We start from the raw sequence: 12,500 nt of genomic DNA on the forward strand, positions 1-12,500 counted from the left end.
ATTGGTTGACTGGCTAACTAGCTGACTATCTGGCTGATTGGTTGACTGGCTAGCTGGCTGATTGGTTGACTGACAGGTTGATTAGCCGGCTGATTGGTTGACTGGCTGACTGGTAAACTGGTTGGCTCTTGTTGCTGTGTTTACTTGATGGCAATAAGCCAGCTACCCTCTGACTGGCCAGATAACCTCCTCACTATGGGAAACATGCAGTATGATCCCCCAAGCCCAGGACCAACTGAAAACCTTTGTTACAGTATGGAAAGTCCTTGATGTAATTACTTAATTATGTTATAATGAAAAAGCAATTACATGCTCTGGCTGTTAGTGTGTTGGGTTTAAATAGTGGTATGGAGGTAGGTGGTGGTGTGTGTGTGTGTGTGTGTGTGTGGGGGGGGGGGGGGGGGGGGGGGGCTTGCACTGAACCTGCTTGGTTTCAGCTGACAGAATCACTAACATATGCCCTTCCTGGACCTCACAGTATCTATCTAGACGCAGCTCAACACTTTAGGTAACAGTGACTAATGGTAACATGAGCCTCCCAGCATATGAGACAGGCCCAGTCAGACGCCACCCATGAGAAGAGATGATGAAGCGTTCCCCAGGTCCTGGAGTGGCTCCTTCACTGCTGCTGCTGTTAAGTGTCTGTGTGGTGTTTCTCTGGGAGAGATGGCTGGTGGCGCCTGGTCTATCTGCAGCTGAGAGGGGGAGGAGCGTTGGCTCTCTGGCCCTCTGTGTCTCTCTATGAGGGGAGAGCAGGGAGAGGATGGGGTCGGAGTGTGTCTCTCTATGAGGGGAGAGCAGGGAGAGGAGTGTGTCTCTCTATGAGGGGAGAGCAGGGAGAGGATGGGGAGTGTGTCTCTCTATGAGGGGAGAGCAGGGAGAGGATGGGGTCGGAGTGTGTCTCTCTATGAGGGGAGAGCAGGGAGAGGAGTGTGTCTCTCTATGAGGGGAGAGCAGGGAGAGGAGTGTGTCTCTCTATGAGGGGAGAGCAGGGAGAGGATGGGGAGTGTGTCTCTCTATGAGGGGAGAGCAGGGAGAGGAGTGTGTCTCTCTATGAGGGGAGAGCAGGGAGAGGATGGGGTCGGAGTGTGTCTCTCTATGAGGGGAGAGCAGGGAGAGGAGTGTGTCTCTCTATGAGGGGAGAGCAGGGAGAGGATGGGGAGTGTGTCTCTCTACGAGGGGAGAGCAGGGAGAGGATGGGGAGTGTGTCTCTCTACGAGGGGAGAGCAGGGAGAGGATGGGGTCGGAGTGTGTCTCTCTATGAGGGGAGAGCAGGGAGAGGAGTGTATCTCTGAATGTCAGGGTGACATGAACCAGGGGCGGATATAAGAAGATCATCCAAATAACACACTGTGTATACACACACACACGCACATATATAAACAGTATATATGTTACGGTCAATGTGAGAAAACGGGGAATGTGAGCTTTTCCCGGTTATTGCGCACATTCCCTGATCTCGCGGGGAATGTAGGAGAAACATGTGCATTTCTCACATCTCCCGGGTAATGTGCACATTCCCCGACCTTGCGGGAGATGTGAGAAATTGGTTAGTATTTCTCACATCTCCCGTACGGTCGGAGATTGTGCACATTAACCGGGAAATGCTTACAATTCCCGACCTTGCGGTAAATCTAGGAAAGCGCAACCGTATGCAAAACTTCTGCGCAGCCGGGTGGTGGGAGAGGGCTTATGTGACGCCTCAAAGGGCGTGCACCATAAGAGGCACGCATGGTAGTTGGGCTAACGTTACTGGCACACACCTGTGAGAGATTTTTCATCTTTTCGTCTGTCTTTCGGCTAGCTAACGTGTAGGGTTCCTTTGGAGGTTCCCACCTTCCTGTTGTTGCAATGTTCCTTTTGCGTTTGTTAACTTGATCACCAGTGTATCCTCCTAATACTACTTACACTGTGTGCAGCATAGGCTATATTACTGTTCAAGGTAGACCACAGACTGTTATTAACTGTAGGGAAGGACCGGGACGAATGAAACACTTTTTGGTTTGATCAGATTTACACAGAAATTAATAAAGATGGAGATTACATTTTTTGATGACAAACAACTTGTACATGTCCTTTACTAACCTATTAGTTGTAAGTTTCGTTCTGTGGTGTAACAGTTCAATTCAAGACGGCCGAGAACAGAAGATGTGCATCGTTTCTCTTGTCCCTGCCGTGCGGGGCGAGTGAAACAGAGGAGTGGGACGAGTGAAACAGTGAGATTGTTTTGCTTATTGTGTTGCGTAGCCTCGCGGCTTGTAGGCTAATTATCTTAACTTTCAACACATGTATAATTAGACCCAATTTAATGTTTCCATTAATGCAATTGATGCTATGTATTCGAAAACCATGGGCAAAATGTCAAGCGCCTCTCGTTCTAAGCGCACGAGCCCTCTCCCACCACCCGGCTGCGCAGAGGTTTTGCATACGGCTGGATTTTGCTAGATTTACCGCAAGGTCGGGAATTGTAAGCATTTCCCGGTTAATGTGCACAATCCCCGACCTTGCGGGAGATGTGAGAAATACTAACCAATTTCTCACATCTCCCGCAAGGTCGGGGAATGTGCACATTAACCGGGAGATGTGAGAAACGCACATGTTTCTCCTACATTCCCCGCGAGGTCGGGGAATGTGCGCAATAACCGGGAAAAGCTCACATTCCCCGTTTTCTCACATTGACCGTAACATATATACATATATATATGTTACGGTCAATGTGAGAAAACGGGGAATGTGAGCTTTTCCCGGTTATTGCGCACATTCCCCGACCTCGCGGGGAATGTAGGAGAAACATGTTCGTTTCTCACATCTCCCGGGTAATGTGCACATTCTCCGACCTTGCGGGAGATGTGAGAAATTGGTTAGTATTTCTCACATCTCCCGCAAGGTCGGGGATTGTGCACATTAACCGGGAAATGCTAGCAATTCCCGACCTTGCGGTAAATCTAGGAAAGCGCAACCGTATGCAAAACCTCTGCGCAGCCGGGTGGTGGGAGAGGGCTTATGTGACGCCTCAGAGGGCGTGCACCATAAGAGGCACCCACGGTAGTTGGGCTAACGTTACTGGCGCACACCTGTGAGAGATGTTTCGTCTTTCTTTCGGCTAGCTAACGTGTAGGGTTCCTTTGGAGGTTCCCACCTTCCTGTTGTTGGAATTTTCATTTTGCGTTTGTTAACTTGATCACCAGTGTAGGCCTATCCTCCTAATATTACTTACACTGTGTGCAGCATAGGCTATATTACTGTTCAAGGTAGACCACAGACTGTTATTAACTGTAGGGGAGGACCGGGACGAATGAAACACTTTTTGGTTTGATCAGATTTACACAGAAATTAATAAAGATGGAGATTACATTTTTTGATGATGACAAACAACTTGTACATGTCCTTTACTAACCTATTAGTTGTAAGTTTCGTTCTGTGGTGTAACAGTTCAATTCAAGACGGCCGAGAACAGAAGATGTGCATTGTTTCTCTTGTCCCTGCCGTGCGGGGCGAGTGAAACAGAGGAGTGGGACGAGTGAAACAGTGAGATTGTTTTGCTTATTGTGTTGCGTAGCCTCGCGGCTTGTAGGCTAATTATCTTAACTTTCAACACATGTATAATTAGACCCAATTTAATGTTTCCATTAATGCAATTGATGCTATGTATTCGAAAACCATGGGCAAAATGTCAAGCGCCTCTCGTTCTAAGCGCACGAGCCCTCTCCCACCACCCGGCTGCGCAGAGGTTTTGCATACGGTTGGACTTTGCTAGATTTACCGCAAGGTCGGGAATTGCTAGCATTTCCCGGTTAATGTGCACAATCTCCGATCGTACGGGAGATGTGAGAAATACTAACCAATTTCTCACATCTCCCGCAAGGTCGGAGAATGTGCACATTACCCGGGAGATGTGAGAAACGAACATGTTTCTCCTACATTCCCCGCGAGGTCGGGGAATGTGCGCAATAACCGGGAAAAGCTCACATTCCCCGTTTTCTCACATTGACCGTAACATATATACTGTTTAAGACGTGACGTGTACAGTTGGTGTCCAGTGGCCATCAATTTAACATAAAAAAGATACATTATAAATATAATATTAAATCACTCAACTCTTACCCTTCTTTTGACCCAGAAATATTTGTGTGCAAAGTATTAAATGAAGGGAGCTATTGAGATCTAACGTGTCAGTATGTCATTCAGTATAACTGCCCCGCTAAAAAAAAAAAGATTATATACTTATTATTAATATTATTATTAATATTACTATTAAAATGTAGAAATTCATCCTAAAAACAGAAATGAACACCACACTGTGTTAGTGTTGTAACAATATATAGAAAAATGGGCGACATACTGTATCTAAAAAATATTTAAAAACTTGAATAACTTTTGTCCTGAATTTTGCACTTCATCAATGTCATTCAGTATAACCACGGTAAAAAGCTATTTTAAGGTCTGGATCTAAAAAAAGCACCAAAAACAACATATTATATGTTGCTTGTAAGAATAATACTAGCCTATGAATTTTTTCTTTGACTGACTTGGTTCATCTGGGTGTGTGTGTGGAGGTGCTTGCGTTTTCTATCTGGGGACTGGCATGTCAACCCTCTCCCCTCTCAACCCTCTCAACCCTCTCCCCTCTCAACCCTCTCCCCTCTCAACCCTCTCCCCTCTCAACCCTCTCAACCCTCTCAACCCTCTCAACCCTCTCAACCCTCTCCCCTCTCAACCCTCTCCCCTCTCAACCCTCTCAACCCTCAACCCTCTCAACCCTCTCAACCCTCTCAACCCTCTCAACCCTCTCCCCTCTCAACCCTCTCCCCTCTCAACCCTCTCAACCCTCTCAACCTTCTCAACCCTCTCAACCCTCTCAACCCTCTCAACCTTCTCAACCCTCTCAACCCTCTCAACCCTCTCAACCCTCTCCCCTCTCAACCCTCTCCCCTCTCAACCCTCAACCCTCTCAACCTTCTCAACCCTCTCAACCCTCTCCCCTCTCAACCCTCTCCCCTCTCAACCCTCTCAACCCTCTCAACCCTCTCCCCTCTCAACCCTCTCAACCCTCTCAACCCTCTCAACCCTCTCCCCTCTCAACCCTCTCAACCCTCTCCCCTCTCAACCCTCTCAACCCTCTCCCCTCTCTCCCCTCTCAACCCTCTCAACCCTCTCAACCCTCTCAACCCTCTCCCCTCTCAACCCTCTCAACCCTCTCAACCCTCTCAACCCTCTCACCCCTCTCAACCCTCTCCCCTCTCAACCCTCTCAACCCTCTCCCCTCTCAACCCTCTCAACCCTCTCCCCTCTCAACCCTCTCAACCCTCTCAACCCTCTCAACCCTCTCCCCTCTCAACCCTCTCTCCCCTCTCAACCCTCTCAACCCTCTCAACCCTCTCAACCCTCTCAACCCTCTCCCCTCTCAACCCTCTCAACCCTCTCCCCTCTCAACCCTCTCAACCCTCTCAACCCTCTCCCCTCTCAACCCTCTCAACCCTCTCAACCCTCTCAACCCTCTCAACCCTCTCCCCTCTCAACCCTCTCAACCCTCTCAACCCTCTCAACCCTCTCTCCCCTCTCAACCCTCTCAACCCTCTCAACCCTCTCAACCTTCTCAACCCTCTCAACCCTCTCAACCCTCTCAACCCTCTCAACCCTCTCAACCTTCTCAACCCTCTCAACCCTCTCAACCCTCTCAACCCTCTCCCCTCTCAACCCTCTCCCCTCTCAACCCTCTCCCCTCTCAACCCTCTCCCCTCTCAACCCTCTCAACCCTCTCCCCTCTCAACCCTCTCCCCTCTCAACCCTCTCAACCCTCAACCCTCTCCCCTCTCAACCCTCTCAACCCTCTCAACCCTCTCCCCTCTCAACCCTCTCCCCTCTCAACCCTCTCCCCTCTCAACCCTCTCAACCCTCTCAACCCTCTCCCCTCTCAACCCTCTCAACCCTCTCAACCCTCTCCCCTCTCAACCCTCTCCCCTCTCAACCCTCTCAACCCTCTCCCCTCTCCCCTCTCAACCCTCTCAACCCTCTCCCCTCTCAACCCTCTCAACCCTCAACCCTGACTGACTTGGTTCATCTGGGTGTGTGTGGAGGTGCTTGCGTGTTCATCTGGGTGTGTGTGGAGGTGCTTGCGTGTTCTCTCTGGACTGGCATGTTTGAAAAGATGCAACACGGGAATGTCATGGTATTTGGCTCATGTATGAATGGCAAAAATCAGTCACGGCCTGGGTATGATTTCACAGTAATGTACAGGGATGTGTGTAAGGGCTTTTTCATACACAAACACACATGCACACACACACACACACACGCGTGCATGATCATGCACGCACACACACACACACACACACGTGCATGATCACGCACGCACACACACACACACACACACACACACACACACACACACACACACACACACACACACGCACAAACACACACTCACACACTCCACAACCTCTATTTCCCTCTTTGCTAAAGTTTCTCCACTCCTTCGGGAGAGAACTAATGTGTGAACTAACAGACAGATCAGGAAGTTTGAGTGAGACCAGCATGTTTAGAATAACCAGCAGCTCTTCACACACGCCGGTCTGCAGGAGAACACACCCTCTCAACCCTCTCAACCCTCTCAACCCTCTCAACCCTCTCAACCCTCTCAACCCTCTCTCCCCTCTCTCCCCTCTCAACCCTCTCAACCCTCTCAACCCTCTCTCCCCTCTCAACCCTCTCTCCCCTCTCAACCCTCTCAACCCTCTCACCCCTCTCAACCCTCTCAACCCTCTCAACCCTCTCCCCTCTCCCCTCTCAACCCTCTCAACCCTCTCAACCCTCTCCCCTCTCAACCCTCTCAACCCTCTCAACCCTCAACCCTCTCAACCCTCTCAACCCTCTCAACCCTCTCCCCTCTCTCCCCTCTCAACCCTCTCAACCCTCTCCCCTCTCAACCCTCTCCCCTCTCAACCCTCTCCCCTCTCAACCCTCTCAACCCTCTCAACCCTCTCAACCCTCTCCCCTCTCAACCCTCTCTCCCCTCTCAACCCTCTCTCCCCTCTCAACCCTCTCAACCCTCTCCCCTCTCAACCCTCTCAACCCTCTCAACCCTCTCAACCTTCTCAACCCTCTCAACCCTCTCTCCCCTCTCAACCCTCTCAACCCTCTCAACCCTCTCCCCTCTCACCCCTCTCACCCCTCTCTCCCCTCTCAACCCTCTCAACCCTCTCAACCCTCTCCCCTCTCAACCCTCTCAACCCTCTCAACCCTCTCCCCTCTCAACCCTCTCAACCCTCTCAACCCTCTCAACCCTCTCAACCCTCTCAACCCTCTCAACGGGATCAACAGAGCTGTCAGTTTCTAACCATATGACTTCTTGGTCCAAGTAAACTGAACTGTAACTGTGGTATTATTGTAACTGCGCTGTAACTGTGATATTATTGTTTTGAATATGAACATTCCATTAAATAGTCAGTACGTCTTAAATCGATACATGATTTGATAACAATGACTTCTGAACCACTGCTCTTCTAAACCACTGCTCTTCTAAACCACTGCTCTTCTAAACCACTGCTCTTCTAAACCACTGCTCTTCTAAACCACTGCTCTTCTAAACCACTGCTCTTCTAACACTCAGAACACAGTAAGATATTTCTGCAGAAAACTAAAGCTGAAGCATTAAGCATAAGAAAATGACATCTCTCTGGAACCAAGAGAAGCGAAACTATTTGACCAGTTACCTGGCAGATTTAATTACCCTGACAACCTGCTTTGTGGAAGACAGTACCGGCCTCAAGCAGCGTCTTCCATGCGTGCCGTTCCTCCAGAGGTCACCCTGTTTCAGAGCGCTCACAGAAGTCTGACTCCTAAAATAGACTGAGGCTGCATGAGGCTGGGAGGAAACATGAGGCTGGGAGGAAACATGAGGCTGAGAGGAAACATGAGGCTGAGAGGAAACATGAGGCTGAGAGGAAACATGAGGCTGGGAGGAAACATGAGGCTGGGAGGAAACATGAGGCTGAGAGGAAACATGAGGCTGGGAGGAAACATGAGGCTGGGAGGAAACATGAGGCTGGGAGGAAACATGAGGCTGGGAGGAAACATGAGGCTGAGAGGAAACATGAGGCTGAGAGGAAACATGAGGCTGAGAGGAAACATGAGGCTGGGAGGAAACATGAGGCTGGGAGGAAACATGAGGCTGGGAGGAAACATGAGGCTGAGAGGAAACATGAGGCTGGGAGGAAACATGAGGCTGGGAGGAAACATGAGGCTGGGAGGAAACATGAGGCTGGGAGGAAACATGAGGCTGGGAGGAAACATGAGGCTGAGGGAAACCCTAGTTTCCATGTGTTGTTTTATCTGGTCCTGACCAACATATGTCTGGTACTGACATCCCACTATCCCAGCAGGACAGAATAGTGCTGGGAAAAGGTCCTGTCCTGTTCTGTCTTATTCTGTCCTGTTCTGTCTTATTCTGTCCTGTTCTGTCTTATTCTGTCCTGTTCTGTCTTATTCTGTCCTGTTCTGTCTTATTCTGTCCTGTTCTGTCTTATTCTGTCCTGTTCTGTCTTATTCTGTCCTGTTCTGTCTTATTCTGTCCTGTTCTGTCCTGTTCTGTCTTATTCTGTCCTGTTCTGTCTTATTCTGTCCTGTTCTGTCTTATTCTGTCCTGTTCTGTCTTATTCTGTCCTGTCCTGTCCTGTCCTGTCCTGCTCTACCCTGTCCTGTCCTGTCCTGTCCTGTCCTGTCCTGTCCTGTCCTGCTCTACCCTGTCCTGTCCTGTCCTGTCCTGTCCTGCTCTACCCTGTCCTGTCCTGTCCTGTCCTGTCCTGCTCTACCCTGTCCTGTTCTGCTCTACCCTGTCCTGTCCTGTCCTGCTCTACCCTGTCCTGTCCTGTCCTGTCCTGTCCTGTCCTGTCCTGTCCTGCTCTACCCTGTCCTGCCCTGTCCTGCTCTACCCTGTCCTGCTCTACCCTGTCCTGTCCTGTCCTGTCCTGCTCTACCCTGTCCTGTTCTGCTCTACCCTGTCCTGTCCTGTCCTGCTCTACCCTGTCCTGTCCTGTCCTGTCCTGCTCTACCCTGTCCTGTCCCAGACTGGAGCCTCTCATATTCCTGTAGAGGCCTGGGTGGTTCCCTGCCTCCTCCTTCACCTGCCAGCACACAGCCTTGTTCATCCAGAGAGCAGAGAGAGAGCAGAGAGAGAGCAGAGAGAGAGCAGAGAGAGAGCAGAGAGAGAGCAGAGAGCAGAGAGAGAGCAGAGAGAGAGCAGAGAGAGAGCAGAGAGAGCAGAGAGCAGAGAGCAGAGAGAGAGCAGAGAGAGAGCAGAGAGAGAGCAGAGAGCAGAGAGCAGAGAGAGAGCAGAGAGCAGAGAGCAGAGAGAGAGCAGAGAGCAGAGAGCAGAGAGCAGAGAGCAGAGAGCAGAGAGAGAGCAGAGAGAGAGCAGAGAGCAGAGAGCAGAGAGAGAGCAGAGAGCAGAGAGCAGAGAGCAGAGAGCAGAGAGCAGAGAGAGAGCAGAGAGCAGAGAGAGAGCAGAGAGAGAGCAGAGAGCAGAGAGCAGAGAGAGAGCAGAGAGCAGAGAGCAGAGAGCAGAGAGCAGAGAGCAGAGAGAGAGCAGAGAGCAGAGAGCAGAGAGAGAGCAGAGAGAGAGCAGAGAGCAGAGAGAGAGCAGAGAGCAGAGCAGAGAGAGAGCAGAGAGCAGAGAGAGAGCAGAGAGCAGAGAGAGAGCAGAGAGCAGAGAGAGAGCAGAGAGCAGAGAGCAGAGAGAGAGCAGAGAGCAGAGAGAGAGCAGAGAGAGAGCAGAGAGCAGAGAGAGAGCAGAGAGAGCAGAGAGCAGAGAGAGAGCAGAGAGAGAGCAGAGAGAGAGCAGAGAGAGAGCAGAGAGAGAGCAGAGAGCAGAGAGCAGAGAGCAGAGAGCAGAGAGAGAGCAGAGAGCAGAGAGAGAGCAGAGAGAGAGCAGAGAGCAGAGAGCAGAGAGAGAGCAGAGAGCAGAGAGAGAGCAGAGAGAGAGCAGAGAGCAGAGAGCAGAGAGAGAGCAGAGAGCAGAGAGAGAGCAGAGAGAGAGCAGAGAGCAGAGAGCAGAGCAGAGAGAGAGCAGAGAGCAGAGAGCAGAGAGAGAGCAGAGAGCAGAGAGAGAGCAGAGAGCAGAGAGAGAGCAGAGAGCAGAGAGCAGAGCAGAGAGAGAGCAGAGAGCAGAGAGCAGAGAGAGAGCAGAGAGCAGAGAGCAGAGAGCAGAGAGCAGAGAGCAGAGAGCAGAGAGCAGAGAGAGAGCAGAGAGCAGAGAGAGAGCAGAGAGAGAGCAGAGAGCAGAGAGCAGAGCAGAGAGAGAGCAGAGAGCAGAGAGCAGAGAGAGAGCAGAGAGCAGAGAGAGAGCAGAGAGCAGAGAGAGAGCAGAGAGCAGAGAGCAGAGCAGAGAGAGAGCAGAGAGCAGAGCAGAGAGAGAGCAGAGAGCAGAGAGCAGAGAGAGAGCAGAGAGCAGAGAGAGAGCAGAGAGCAGAGAGAGAGCAGAGAGCAGAGAGCAGAGAGCAGAGAGCAGAGCGAGAGCATCAGTGATTAATAGGCTGCGCGTCCTTCAGAAGGTGATGGGGAGGTCAATCAGAGGTCAACCAGAGGCAGTGACACACACAAAGAAATGATATGAGTGGAAACATAATAAACGACAAAAGTGTGACTTCTCTTTCATGAGATTGACTACATTAAAGAGATGAATAGAGTGAAAGACAAACAGACGGGCAGGCAGGGGAAAAGAAAGAGACATGGCTAAGAGAGAGTGAGGGAGAGAGAGAGAGAGAGAAAGAGAGAGAGAGCAGGGGTGTGTATGAAGAGAGAGGGAGAGCAGGGAGGGCAGAGACCTCATCCATCCTCTCCTTCTTATCAGCCTGTCTTTTATCCTCCTGTACTTAAGACACAATAAGAGTCTGACTACCTTTAAAATGATAATACGCCTCTCTGCTGTCATAGGCAGCATGCTAATAACCCTCTCCCCTCAGGTGGAGATGAGGAAGAAGGACAGAAGAAAGAGTGCATGATTGTATTTTTATGATATGATGGGCCTTGGGGGCGGGGCTTAACTCCAGAGAAACATGTAGGTGAACATTGGTGTCTTCAGTGGGATACGTCCCAAACCCTGGTACCTGAGCATACTGTCCCAAACCCTGGTACCTGAGCAACCTGTCCCAAACCCTGGTACCTGAGCATACTGTCCCAAACCCTGGTCCCTGAGCATACTGTCCCAAACCCTGGTACCTGAGCATACTGTCCCAAACCCTGGTCCCTGAGCATACTGTCCCAAACCCTGGTCCCTGAGCAACCTGTCCCAAACCCTGGTACCTGAGCATACTGTCCCAAACCCTGGTACCTGAGCATACTGTCCCAAACCCTGGTACCTGAGCATACTGTCCCAAACCCTGGTACCTGAGCATACTGTCCCTAACCCTGGTCCCTGAGCATACTGCGCATGTTGAACGTGGCTGGTGTGTTCAGTGTATTAAGGTATAACTGTATCTGATTCTTACCTCTTGAGGAACTCCATGTATTCAGTTTGTTTGATCAGCCCAGTCCTCATCATGATGGTCTGAAAACACTGTCTGTCGATCGCCCACAGCTTGACGTTGGTCAGAGCTGCAGACAGGGAGGGAGGAGAGGGAGGAGAGAGAGGGAGGAGAGGGAGGAGAGAGAGGGAGGAGAGAGAGGGAGGAGAGGGAGGAGAGAGAGGAGAGAGAGGGAGAGAGGGGGAAGAGAGAGGGGGAGAGATCAAATATGAAGTATAAAATGAAGAAGCCTTATTTGCTTCCGACTAGAACTTTTCTGTGAGTGTGATGTCATAGAAAAACAGGAAGAGTGTGGTCAATACTTCCAAACAGGCATCAGTACCACAGGCCATCAGTAGCCTGTGTGTGAATCAAGCCTACAACCCTATTTTTCATACCCTAACCGTACCCTATTTGTTGTATTAATCATATTTTTATGATTTGATGGGCCTTGGGGGCGGGGCTTAACTCCAGAGAAACATTTAGGTGAAAATGTGTGTCTTCAGTGGGATATGTCCCAAACCCTGGTACCTGAGCATACTGTCCCAAACCCTGGTACCTGAGCATACTGTCCCAAACCCTGGTCCCTGAGCATACTGTCCCAAACCCTGGTACCTGAGCATACTGTCCCAAACCCTGGTACCTGAGCATACTGTCCCAAACCCTGGTACCTGAGCATACTGTCCCAAACCCTGGTCCCTGAGCATACTGTCCCAAACCCTGGTCCCTGAGCATACTGTCCCTAACCCTGGTACCTGAGCAACCTGTCCCTAACCCTGGTACCTGAGCATACTGTCCCAAACCCTGGTACCTGAGCAACCTGTCCCAAACCCTGGTCCCTGAGCATACTGTCCCAAACCCTGGTACCTGAGCATACTGTCCCAAACCCTGGTACCTGAGCAACCTGTCCCTAACCCTGGTACCTGAGCAACCTGTCCCAAACCCTGGTCCCTGAGCATACTGTCCCAAACCCTGGTCCCTGAGCATACTGTCCCAAACCCT

General features: G+C 50.7%; 1 protein-coding gene across 1 annotated transcript in view; it reads right to left on the minus strand.

Moving 5' to 3' along the window:
* The window catches only part of LOC311325898 (cGMP-dependent protein kinase 1-like), a gene marked incomplete at both ends in the record, with an annotated part of 136,591 nt that overhangs the window by 41,083 nt on the left and 83,008 nt on the right, over positions 1-12,500 (minus strand). Inside the window, 2 exons of the mRNA XM_084458716.1 lie at positions 7,837-8,080; positions 11,484-11,589. Coding sequence (XP_084314842.1) covers positions 7,837-8,080; positions 11,484-11,589 — 350 coding nt within the window. The remainder of the gene's footprint in view (positions 1-7,836; positions 8,081-11,483; positions 11,590-12,500) is intronic.

Source organism: Borostomias antarcticus (genome assembly GCF_949987555.1).
Source record: "Borostomias antarcticus genome assembly, chromosome: 25".
NCBI classification, from domain to species: Eukaryota; Metazoa; Chordata; class Actinopteri; order Stomiiformes; family Stomiidae; genus Borostomias; species Borostomias antarcticus.